This window comes from Oncorhynchus keta, chromosome 15 (genome assembly GCF_023373465.1).
Source record: "Oncorhynchus keta strain PuntledgeMale-10-30-2019 chromosome 15, Oket_V2, whole genome shotgun sequence".
NCBI classification, from domain to species: domain Eukaryota; kingdom Metazoa; phylum Chordata; class Actinopteri; order Salmoniformes; family Salmonidae; genus Oncorhynchus; species Oncorhynchus keta.
The window spans coordinates 22,839,984-22,853,136 of NC_068435.1; the positions used below are offsets into that span (position 1 = coordinate 22,839,984).

The 13,153-nt window shown below is 41.4% G+C and overlaps 1 protein-coding gene across 4 annotated transcripts in view; it reads left to right on the forward strand.

Annotated features, from left to right (window-relative positions):
- Positions 1-13,153, forward strand: part of LOC118394607 (extended synaptotagmin-2-B-like) — a 47,410-nt gene that overhangs the window by 14,775 nt on the left and 19,482 nt on the right. For all 4 annotated transcript variants that reach the window (XM_035787973.2, XM_035787974.2, XM_035787975.2 and 1 more), the window contains exons 4-8: positions 216-350; positions 737-813; positions 910-982; positions 2,037-2,126; positions 11,910-11,965. In XM_035787973.2, the coding sequence (XP_035643866.1) occupies positions 216-350; positions 737-813; positions 910-982; positions 2,037-2,126; positions 11,910-11,965 (431 nt within the window). The remainder of the gene's footprint in view (positions 1-215; positions 351-736; positions 814-909; positions 983-2,036; positions 2,127-11,909; positions 11,966-13,153) is intronic.

The window sequence follows — 13,153 nt, forward strand, 5'->3', positions numbered from 1 at the left end:
ATTATGAGGGCATTTCCTACCTATTATCTATGACAAAATGATGCTAAGAATTTTCACTCTGGGATTAATAAAGTATTTATTATCTCAATTCAGTCTTATTCAATCAAACCATGCAGAGAACAGGGCCATTACCTTTGTAGTGTCTCTGTCAGACATTGAGCTTTGAGAATATGACCTGTGTAACCCTGAGTCTTCCTCTCTGTCTCCCTCCCCAGACAGTGAAACAGATGTGGCCGTACATCTGTCAGTTTGTTGACAAGCTGTTCAGAGAGACCATCGAGCCGGCTGTGAAGGGGGCTAACGCTCACCTCAGCTCCTTCTGCTTCACCAAGATCGACATGGGGGACAAGGTGAGACTGAGGCATTTAGATATACATGTATGTTTCCAGTGATGAGTTCTGGGGTCAAAGTTACTGTTGGTTAGGTTCCCACTTATGTCGAGCAGTGTGGAAAATGTTCTACATCTTCTTATATGCTGTAGGTGTTTATTCTGTATAATATAGTTCATAGGTGTTTGTTGTTTACTGTCATTAGCCCTATCAACAATGTCCAGCAATTTATTCCTTTGTGTAAGTTTTCAAACTTGTTAACCTTGTAAGGGAATTTAGGAAAAGCATGCTTGAAGTATGGTTGGACAAGCGGTTTGGGTTTGAGCACACAGAGGCACCTGTCAACCATTGGGTCCTGCTTTGTCACCCTATCCTCTCTCCCACTCTCTCTCCTTCTCTCTCTACAGCCTCTAAGGGTGAACGGGGTCAAAGTGTACACTGAGAATGTGGACAAACGACAGATTATAATGGACCTGGAGATTAGGTATAGTCACATGCACTTTGGTTCTATTTGGAGATACCTTTTTATATCATTACATATCAAGACAATATATATATATATTTTTTTGAATCTTTTCAGCTTTGTTGGAAATACAGAGATTGATGTTGACATCAAGAAATACTACTGCAGAGCTGGTATAAAAAGTATACAGGTAGTCATGTTTCTATATCATACACATGCGTACACTACTTTCTATTGTGACTTTCTCCGACTAGTCAGTTGATATACCAGACCTCCTAAGCTTGATGAAAATCTGTCTGTTGCATGAGACTAACCATTAGCCACCTCCGTATTTGGCTATGCATTATGAAAATTAACGGGGGGTTTTTTCATTTTTTTTTTTTTTTTTACATAATATGTTGACACTTCATAGATAAGGGTGAAGGTTGATTATACAACGTTACAAGAGGTTGCCCTTGCAAACCACCAGCATATTTGCTGATCAGAGAGAGACAGTTGTATGCAGGGTAGTCTACAGTAATCATTGCGAACCCATTCTGATTGGCCAGGTTTGAGACTGCAGTCTCAGGTGGTCAATGTGTCCACTCTGGTAGGCTGTTTTGGAATCAGTCCAGATTTCATACGGTTTTGTTGGCTCTTAATAGATGGCTAGCTTTTCACTGTAACCATTTTTGTTCAGAATGAAGCTCTTAAATGTGGCAATCTGCAATCTCATATGTTTTGTTTTGATTCTGACCAAGCCACTGTTTTGAGTAAATGTGAGAATAAGACTACAGCAGTATGGTAATCAGTATGGCAGTATGGTAATCAGTATGTTTAATCAGTATGGCAGTATGTTTAATCAGTATGGCAGTATGGTTAATCAGTATGGCAGTATGGTTCATCAGTATGGCAGTATGGTTATTGAAAATGTCAAAATTTTCCATTTCATGTTAAGGGATGACTCTGTGTTTAATTGCTCGTCCTTGCAACCAAATTTGTAGCTCCAGACAGTGTCTACATTTCAGAGCAAAGAGTCACTTAAGTCAGGATGGATACTAATAAAAGCAGTGGAACATTTAGTAATACAACTCAGGTCAGACTTTTCCTTGAGACAACAAGAAGACAGTCCTGTAGAATTTGTCAAATAGATTCATCAAAAGTGTATTGTACCGTTGTTTCCTATGTAATAAGATAGACACCTATAAAGTGTGTGTTACAATGATCTGCATTCGAAAAGTCACTGATTGGCATGTTTTCTGCAGCTTCACGGTGTCTTGAGGGTCATCATGGAGCCCCTGCTCGGAGACATGCCATTGATCGGAGCCCTGTCAGTTTTCTTCCTGAAGAAGCCTGTAAGTATTGGCAGCCATTTTGACTTATTCTAGAACTACTGCAGTGGTTGGAACCTCTGAGGAGGGAATGGTCAGCAGACCGCTGGATGTGAAGGATGTTCTATTGAGTTCCTGTTCCAGAAAACCCATTCCCACCAAGCCTAATTATAATTAGACTTGCAACCCAAATGGCTACCAATTCCCTTTTTATAGTGCACTACTTTTGATGGGCCCTGGACAAAAGTAGTTCAATTTATAGTGAATTTGAGATTCAGCCTTAGTCCATACCCTGCTCTTTAGCAGCTGTCTTCCTGTGGGTCAGCATGTGTTATAGATTGAGGGTTTGATATGGGGTCCCTTAGGAGGATGATACATTCCAGTAAAAGGACAATGAGGAGGCACTGTAGCTTCCTGCCGGATTCATTACAGCTGAAAAGATAATGAACTGGTGTACAATAGCTTGGATATATTTCCTAGATGGGTAATAATCCTCAGGTCTTATTTTAAACAGACCCAGTTTGGGGCGGTTTTGATTACCAGTCCAGTAGTCACACGTCATTTGTCTTTTTGACGATAGATGTTTTAGTGCTTATTTTTAGTGCTGTGAAGTTATGGGTATCAAGGAGCATTGCTGTGCTGTTATTGTCAAGATATGAGCCTCTGTGTCTCGGTCATATCGTCCCTGTGTCTCGGTCATATCGCCTCTGTGTCGGGGTGGAGAGACCAGATTTGCGTTATCTTAAGCCTCCTCTGTGCTCTTTATGCTGTCGAGGCTGCGTCTTTCTCTCTGGGTAGGATTTATGTAGACTTTCCTCTGTGCTCATTGCCTTGTTATTACTCAGTAAAGGTCTATGTTAAGTCAGCCGGACATCCAGTCTATACCATCTCATACAACTCTCCCCTCTTGGCCTAATACATCTTAACCCCTTAATGAACTAAAGTCAGTTAGTGTTGGACCAATGCTGTGAACGGAGTTGAATTATGTCTTGCCAGTTTAGTTACATTTGATCATCTTCACACAGTCCTGCTAGTCTTGATGACTACAATAGCATCCTGCATTTTCCCAGCCAGTCTATAACCGTACGCTCATTGTAAAACATAATCCAATTCACTGTTGGTATCAGAGCTGTGATGCACTTATATAGTATAATACAGTACAGTTTGAATAGATATGTTGCATCAGGGATAGAGACTGTCATCATCCCTATAAACACAGACGAGGCTGAGCCACAGTTATTTCCTCCTGATGTAGTCAGAGGCCTGGTTAGAAGTCCTGGGATAAAGACTGGGGTGTAATGACAGTCCTTTAGAGTGACAGACAGCCATCTAAGTCTTATTTTAACCTCTGGAGTTCTGCTATCTCTCAAGTGGACTGTTTTTAACCTGGTCCAAGATCTGTTTGTGCTGTCTTGACAGATCTGGGACCAGGCTAGACTGCTATAGAGCACATGGTTCTTGTCCACAATGGCCTCTGACCTGTGGTCCAGTCATGGAGACCTTAAGAATGAATGTGAGGTCCACCCCTCTACCCTGTCTTGAATTTGTTTTTGAATTTACCGCCCCTTGAAGAAGGTATTACCTGTAAAGCGTTGTGCCTTCATACTCCTCCTGCCCTTCTACCCTGACAGACAGTATATCTGTCCCCTGAGTTGTGTAGACGTTTGTTCTCAGAGTTACCATCAGTGAGGAATGTCAGCCTATTCGACTGGCTGGTAAACAGTGCCCCGTCTGAGCTGGAGGCGAGGGAGGAGCGTGCCAAGAGTGTGGTGTAAATGTGAGCAGCGTTGCTGTGGCTACGTAGCGTAGCGGCTGTGTGTTTGAAAGTAAAGTAGAGCAGAGCAGCCAGCCAGGATAAAAGGCCTCACCAGGACTGTTTGATGCTGCAGCATTCTCCTGCCATGCGGTCATAACCAAAGAGGAAACCACCTTTTCTTTCCACTGACTAATGGATGATATTTGTTCAACCCAATGTAATTACAGTGAGATACCTATCATGTGCTCTCATCTATAAACATCACTGAATGTTGTTGTTAAAACAATTATCTTTGGATAATCAATGTTTTTTTTTACTGGTACTTGGTTGTTGTTGATAGGAGTTATGACTTAGTTTGTACAGCCAGGTACAGTATGTTCCAGTGTTGTACAGAAGGCTTAGTGACAGGGCCTGTGCAGAAGCCCTTGCGTGTTCATGTTTGTCTGTTCCTGTAAGCGCTAGCACAATGTGGTGGTGTGGCCTGTTCTGAAGACTAAGTGGTGCACACAGGAAGTGCACGCACACTCTGCCACCCCGCCCTGCCCTGCCTCGCCGGATAAAATCCGTCAGCGGTTCGTACCGCTGTGCAGCCTACGTGCCAGTCACTCTTTATATCAGTCAGGACAATGGAGCAGGCAGTAAAACTCATGTGTCGATATCTGGAGACAGGAAAATCATCATAAATGCCCTGCCCATGTCTTCAACAAATGATGAGAGCATCATCACTTGATGCTCACAAGCTGATCTTCCTTCCCTTCATGACTATCTCACGTTCCTTCTTGTGTCCTGTTTTTATGTTGTGTATTTTGGGGTAAGGCATCATGTACCACTCCTTGCATGACAAGACAATATACAGTGAGCTCCAAAAGTATTGGGATAGTGACAAATGTTTTGGCTCTGTACACCAGCACTTTGGATTTATATACATGTTTTATTTAACTAGGCAACTCAGTTAAGAACAACATTCTTATTTTACAATGACTGCCTACCCCAGCCAAACCCTCCCCGAACCCAGAAGACACTGTGCCAATTGTTTATATATTTATTTGATTTATTTAGCTGTTATTTTACCAGGTAAGTTAACTGAGAACATGTTCTCATTTACAGTAAAGACCTGGGGAATAGTTACAGGGGAGAGGAGGGGGATGAATGAGCCAATCGTAAACTGGGGATTATTAGGTGACTGTGATGGTTTGAGGGGCAGATTGGGAATTTAGCCAGGACACTGGGGTTAACACCCCTACTCTTAAGTGCCATGGGATCTTTGACCTCAGAGAGTCAGGACACCCGTTTAACGTCCCATCTAAAAGACAGCACCCTGCACAGGGCAGTGTCCCCAATCACTGCCCTGGGGCATTGGGATATTTTTTAGACCAGAACAAAGAGTGCCTCCTACTGGCCCTCCAACACCGCTTCCAGCAGCATCTGGTCTCCCATCCAGGGACTGCCAGGATCAACCCTGCTTAGCTTCAGAAGCAAGCCAGCAGTGATATGCAGGGTGGTATGCTGCTGGCTTACACGGCTGCCCTATGGGACTCCCGATCAAGGCTGGTTGTGATACAGACCGAGATCGAACCAGGGTCTGTAGTGACTCCTCTAGCACTGAGATGCAGTTCCTTAGACCACTGCGCCACTCGGGAGCCCAAATAGCTATGAGGTTAGCTTTAATGTTAGTGTATTTTCATTCATATCGGGTAAACCGTTTTGAAATTACAGCACTATTTGTACATAGTCCTCCCCCCATTTTAGGGGACCAAAAGTGTTGTTAAAAATTCAAATATGTGTATTCAAGTAGTAAAGAGTGAAATATTAGGTCCCATATTCATAGCAAGCAATGACGACATCAAGCTTGTGAATAATGAGTGAGAAAGTTACAGACGAATGAAATTCATATGCCAACCTCTCACCATTACATTAACGGGGAGGTTAGCATTTTGGGTGGGTATGACATTTGTGCGTCTATCCATAATCATGGTAGCATCTATATTCATGTAGAAGTGTTTAGAAACATATTCTATTCTTATTTACAATGAAAGTGACTCCTAAATGGCACATTATTTACCATTTAATTTCTATTTGGGCACAAAACGATCACGAATTCAAAACAAACAGCAAATGCATCCAACAAATTTGTAGTCACAAGGTTAATGTAGCCATTGCGTGCTAAGTATATGGGACCAAATACTACACTTTTTACTACTTAAATACACTACTTAAATTTGTCCCAATACTTTTTGTCCTCTAAAATCGGAGGACTATGTACAAAAAGTGATGTAATTTCTAAATGGTTCACCTGATATGGATGGAAATACCCTCAAATTAAAGCTGAAAGTCTGTACTTTAACCTGATAGTCATTGTATCACTTCAAATTGCTGGAGTACAAAGAAAAACAATACTTTTGGATCTCACTGTAGGTGTGAATCAGCCTTTGTTCTCTGTGAAGTCGGTTCAGTTCACTCTTCCTGGTTGTATTCTGAACAAGTAGGCATGCTTCTCATTTAAACATTACTGGATTGGCTTGGGCTCATGTTACCAGAATTCAGGATACCAGAGTTGATCCTGACAGATCTCTGGATTGATTTTATAAGTTGAATAACATGATCATACTACAGCACATTGTGTAGCCTAGGGCTAGGTTATATTAGAGCTTTATGGGAAGGAATGTTGCTGTGACGCAGTCCGATTATAATTGTGTCAAAGCTTGTGCTTGTAGCTCTTTACTTGTTAGAATGTGGGAGAATACATGTTTGAATGTCACCTCTGGTCTCTGGAAATTTTCCTTTGACAATTGAACAAACAGAAATGATTGACAAGCCTGAATTTAGCCATAGGCTATATCACGCGCTCTCGTTCCATAGCCACAAACATTTAGACAGTATTTTTAAGGTGTACTAGAACAGCTTTATTCTTCATACGAAGTACATCTGTGCTTATGTACGCTACAAGTCAATTCCTCATCTTAAATCACACAAATGTTGACATTCTGATTTGCTTAATGGCCTGTTGCTCAACTTTGCAGATATTCTTAAGTGAGCAGCTTAAACGTGAACAAAGTTAGAAACGTAATCTCACCCTGAGTCCCCTGACACACACACATCTCACAGTTCAGAGGCATATCCCTGACCACTGGCACATGAGACATGACATCATATTACCCCGTGTTTGGTTTACTTCTATTTTGTAACCATGACAACTGGTAGACTGTTGGAGCTAGGAACACAAGCATTTCGCTACACCCACAATAACATCTGCTAAATATGTGGATGCAAACAATAAAATGTGATTTGATTAGACTAATAAGTCCTTTTATGGTAAGTAGGTTTTGACTATCCTAAATGATGTGGTAGGAAACGTTAACGTGACAATGCCATGATTCCTTGCCTAGAATTGGGTTAGGCCTACCCTCCCTATTCAAACACCATGTCTGTCAATGTTTTTATTTTTAGATACAGAGAACACTGAGTTAATTTGATGTGCTAGGTAATAGTCGTAGATTGCTTAACTATCATGACATTTTCTTTATTGCAACTATGACTCATAAAGTAAGAGAGCATAGCCTAGATGGAGACATTCAGTGCCCTATGATTCAGTGGGCAGGACTCCTGGCTTGGTTACTGGCACAGAGAAAGACATGGCCTGCATCCCAAATGGATGCAAAAGTAATGCACTATACAGGGAATAGGGTGCCATTTGGGGTGCACAGACTAACGCTGTAACATAGCTAGCCAGGTCATGTTCCCATAGACTGTGACGACATAGCATTCTCAGAGTTTGATTCCTTCGTTTATGTCCCTGGAACACTGTCCAGTGCCTACTCATTCCTGAGCCTACTAAATGTTTACCATTGTGCTGAGTGGTTTTGCAGTCTGTGTAGTATTGTGATGCTTTAGTGCACTGTTGCTGCACACAGACTCTGGCATTGTCCTGAAAACTTCTAGTTGGAGTTACAGTATTTGTTTTGCTATCCAATCTGCACTAAGAATGTGTCCCAAATGACACTTTATTCCCTGGTAAAAACCCTGGTCAAAAGTAGTGAAAAGGGAGCCATTCAGGATACAGACTATGCTTGCCACATACTGTACAGCCTAAAATCATCCCTTCCATAAAACCTGTGCAGAATGAACAGTTACTGATTCGGTATAGTTTGCCCTTTGTAGTGAGAATCTTAGAAGCCTTATGTCTGTCTCCTGGGCCTGTACGGTATTGCATTCTTTTTGAGAATACTAATTTCAAGAAATTGCTTTCCGCTCTAGATCTGTTCTTAAAGTTAATGTCCGTGTTCACTGTTCAGGTCAAAGTGATAACTGTCTTACCAGGTACTGGAGTGGTCATTGTAGCAGTCTTCAAAGATATGACATGATGAAAGTAGATAATATATTCTATTATAAAGTATAAATCAATGCTTTGCTTTGGAAATGTCAGTTAGAACCAATTCAAATTAATGTATTTTGGAGAGTTAAAAAATTCTGTTTCATTAGGAAACTGTACTCCTCACGGGCTGAGAGCTTTCATTAGCTGTGATTTCATTAGGAAACTGAACTCCTCACAGACTGAGAGCTTTCATTAGCTGTTGTTTCATTAGGAAACTGAACTCCTCACAGACTGAGAGCTTTCATTAGCTGTTGTTTCATTAGGAAACTGAACTCCTCACAGACTGAGAGCTTTCATTAGCTGTTGTTTCATTAGGAAACTGAACTCCTCACGGACTGAGAGCTTTCATTAGCTGTTGTTTCATTAGGAAACTGAACTCCTCACGGGCTGAGAGCTTTCATTAGCTGTTGTTTCATTAGGAAACTGTACTCTTCACGGGCTGAGAGCTTTCATTAGCTGTTGTTTCATTAGGAAACTGAACTCCTCACGGGCTGAGAGCTTTCATTAGCTGTTTCATTAGGAAACTGTACTCTTCACGGGCTGAGAGCTTTCATTAGCTGTTGTTTCATTAGGAAACTGTACTCCTCACAGGCTGAGAGCTTTCATTAGCTGTTATTTCATTAGGAAACTGAACTCTTCAGACAGAGCTTTCATTAGCTGTTGTTTCATTAGGAAACTGAACTCCTCACAGGCTGAGAGCTTTTATTAGCTGTTGTTTCATTAGGAAACTGAACTCCTCACGGACTGAGAGCTTTCATTAGCTGTTATTTCATTAGGAAACTGAACTCTTCAGACAGAGCTTTCATTAGCTGTTGTTTCATTAGGAAACTGTACTCCTCACGGACTGAGAGCTTTCATTAGTTGTTGTTTCATTAGGAAACTGTACTCCTCACGGACTGAGAGCTTTCATTAGTTGTTGTTTCATTAGGAAACTGTACTCTTCAGACAGAGCTTTCATTAGCTGTTATTTCATTAGGAAACTGAACTCCTCACGGACTGAGAGCTTTCATTAGTTGTTGTTTCATTAGGAAACTGTACTCTTCAGACAGAGCTTTCATTAGCTGTTATTTCATTAGGAAACTGAACTCCTCACAGACTGAGAGCTTTCATTAGCTGTTGTTTCATTAGGAAACTGAACTCCTCACGGACTGAGAGCTTTCATTAGCTGTTGTTTCATTAGGAAACTGAACTCCTCACGGACTGAGAGCTTTCATTAGCTGTTGTTTCATTAGGAAACTGAACTCTTCACAGACTGAGAGCTTTCATTAGGAAACTGTACTACTCACGGGCTGAGAGCTTTTATTAGCTGTTGTTTCATTAGGAAACTGTACTCTTCACAGACTGAGAGCTTTCATTAGCTGTTGTTTCATTAGGAAACTGTACTCCTCGCGGGCTGAGAGCTTTTATTAGCTGTTTCATTAGGAAACTGTACTCTTCACAGACTGAGAGCTTTCATTAGCTGTTGTTTCATTAGGAAACTGTACTCCTCACGGGCTGAGAGCTTTTATTAGCTGTTATTTCATTAGGAAACTGAACTCCTCACGGGCTGAGAGCTTTTATTAGCTGTTGTTTCATTAGGAAACTGTACTCCTCACGGGCTGAGAGCTTTCATTAGCCGTTGTTTCATTAGGAAACTGAACTCCTCACGGGCTGAGAGCTTTTATTAGCTGTTGTTTCATTAGGAAACTGTACTCCTCACGGGCTGAGAGCTTTCATTAGCTGTTATTTCATTAGGAAACTGAACTCCTCACGGGCTGAGAGCTTTTATTAGCTGTTGTTTCATTAGGAAACTGAACTCCTCACGGACTGAGAGCTTTCATTAGCTGTTGTTTCATTAGGAAACTGAACTCCTCACGGACTGAGAGCTTTCATTAGCTGTTGTTTCATTAGGAAACTGAACTCCTCACGGACTGAGAGCTTTTATTAGCTGTTGTTTCATTAGGAAACTGAACTCCTCACGGGCTGAGAGCTTTCATTAGCTGTTGTTTCATTAGGAAACTGTACTCCTCACGGGCTGAGAGCTTTCATTAGCTGTTGTTTCATTAGGAAACTGTACTCCTCACGGGCTGAGAGCTTTCATTAGCTGTTGTTTCATTAGGAAACTGTACTCCTCACGGGCTGAGAGCCTTTCATTAGCCGTTGTTTCATTAGGAAACTGAACTCCTCACGGACTGAGAGCTTTTATTAGCTGTTGTTTCATTAGGAAACTGAACTCCTCACGGGCTGAGAGCTTTCATTAGCTGTTGTTTCATTAGGAAACTGTACTCCTCACGGGCTGAGAGCTTTCATTAGCTGTTGTTTCATTAGGAAACTGTACTCCTCACGGGCTGAGAGCTTTCATTAGCTGTTGTTTCATTAGGAAACTGTACTCCTCACGGGCTGAGAGCCTTTCATTAGCCGTTGTTTCATTAGGAAACTGAACTCCTCACGGACTGAGAGCTTTTATTAGCTGTTGTTTCATTAGGAAACTGAACTCCTCACGGGCTGAGAGCTTTCTGTTGTTTCATTAGCTGTACTCCTCACGGGCTGAGAGCTTTCATTAGCTGTTGTTTCATTAGGAAACTGAACTCCTCACGGACTGAGAGCTTTTATTAGCTGTTGTTTCATTAGGAAACTGTACTCCTCACGGGCTGAGAGCTTTCATTAGCTGTTGTTTCATTAGGAAACTGTACTCCTCACGGGCTGAGAGCTTTCATTAGCCGTTGTTTCATTAGGAAACTGTACTCCTCACGGACTGAGAGCTTTCATTAGCCGTTGTTTCATTAGGAAACTGTACTCCTCACGGGCTGAGAGCTTTCATTAGCCGTTGTTTCATTAGGAAACTGTACTCCTCACGGACTGAGAGCTTTCATTAGCTGTTGTTTCATTAGGAAACTGTACTCTTCACGGGCTGAGAGCTTTCATTAGCTGTTGTTTCATTAGGAAACTGTACTCCTCACGGGCTGAGAGCTTTCATTAGCTGTTGAACTGCTTCCAAGTTACTGCATTTTAGCCATCGGAAATTCCTCTTCTCCTGATAATGAGTCACTGGGAACTGATCTTAAAGTGCTTTGAAATTACTCTTTTTATTTGGACTTCGATTTACTATTTGCCTACTCTATTGCTTCCCGTATTAAAACAGAGCTAACTCATCAATATTGATTAGTCTCGTTTTTCTCAGTTTTGCGAATGTTTCTGCTTTGTTAAACTTGTATGTAACTATTTGAACTTTTGCACTAATTGGGTCTGTCTCTTCTGTCCTCATTTCTAATCCGTTCATGACATTTTATGACGATGATTAGCTAGATGAGAACAGTAGCTGGATTAGAACCTCATAAAGATGTGCTGCCGTAGCTCTATCATTCAGTGCTTAGGAGCCCAGTGAGTGACGCAGACCAAGGCAGGAGACACACAGAGCTAGAGCCTGCCCACCATACACATGTCCTCTCTGCATTGTACTGAAACAGAGTCTTATTGATTAGGAGTTCCATGGAGCAGGCTGCTGCCCTCTTGGTGAGAATGCTCTCCCTATGTTTAGAGGACAAGAGCTCGTTTTGGAGTCACTTTCTAAATGAAATGACTAATGAATTGAATGAAATAAAATGACTTGTGTTGGTGGTCCACGTGTGTTCCTTGTATGGGTTTATCAACGTTTGGTTTTCTTCTGTCATTCAAGGCATGTTTTCTTTTTCTCTTCCAGTTGCTGGATATTAACTGGACAGGCCTCACAAATATGTTGGACATTCCAGGATTGAAGTAAGTGACAACTGCAAGATTGCAAACCCTGCTTGTAAATGGGTCTCGGTTACATGGCTTCTGTCAGCACTACCAAGCCCTTATCACTCTCTCTCACTCCAGATGGGTGGGTGGGGTGTAGGTCTGGGCCGATATAATGATTTTATTAGATTTAATCACATCATATTTGATATTGACGATTTATAGTGATGTGGAAGATTATACTCTATTTGAACTTTACAAATCAAAACTGTGCAGATGTATCTGTTACCTCTTAGTATGTTGAAAATGAAGTCTAAATTAATTAACTAAGCCTATTTTTCGCCATACAAAATATTATTTAATGAGAATGTGACTATAATATTGTGAATACGCACACAATTTTCAGTCTGGAATGATTTTGTCATTAATGGTACAAAAGATTATATCGGATATCTCGACATTTGGCGTAACATATCATAGAAGAGGTCTCCCCAAATAGTTAGAACTGGCCTAACCCACAATATATAGTGGAAAGTATTCAGATCGCTAGACTTTTGCCACATTTTATTATGCCTTATTCTAAAATTGTTCAAATTGTTTTTTTTCCCTCATCAATCTACACACAATACCCCACAATGACAAAGCAAAAACAGTTTTTTTTTAAATATTAGCAAATTTATTAAAAATGTAAAACTGAAATATCACATTTACATAAGTATTCAGACCCTTTACTCAGATCTTTGTTAAAGCACTTTTGGCAGTGATTACAGCCTTGTCTTCTTGAGTATGACGGTACAAGCTTGGCACACCTGTGTTTGGGGAGTGCCTCCTGTTCTTCTCTGAAGATCCTCTCAAGCGCTGTCAGGTTGGATGGGGAGCGTTGCTGCACAGCTATTTTCTGGTCTCTACAAAGATGCTCAATCAGGTTCAAGTCTGGACTCAAGGACATTTAGAGAATTCTCCCTAAGCCACTCCTGTGTTGTTTTGGCTGTGTGCTTATGGTTGTTATCCTGTTGGAAGGTGAACCTTCGCCCCAGTCTGAGAACTTGCTCCAGAGCGCTCAGGACTTCATCAAGGATCTCTCTGTACTTTGCTCTGTTCATCTTTGCCTCGATCCTGACTGCCGCTGCCGCTGAAAAACATCCCCACAGCATGATGCTGCCAACACCATGCTTCACCATAGGGATGGTGCCAGGTTTCTTCCAGATGTGATTCTTGGCATTCAGG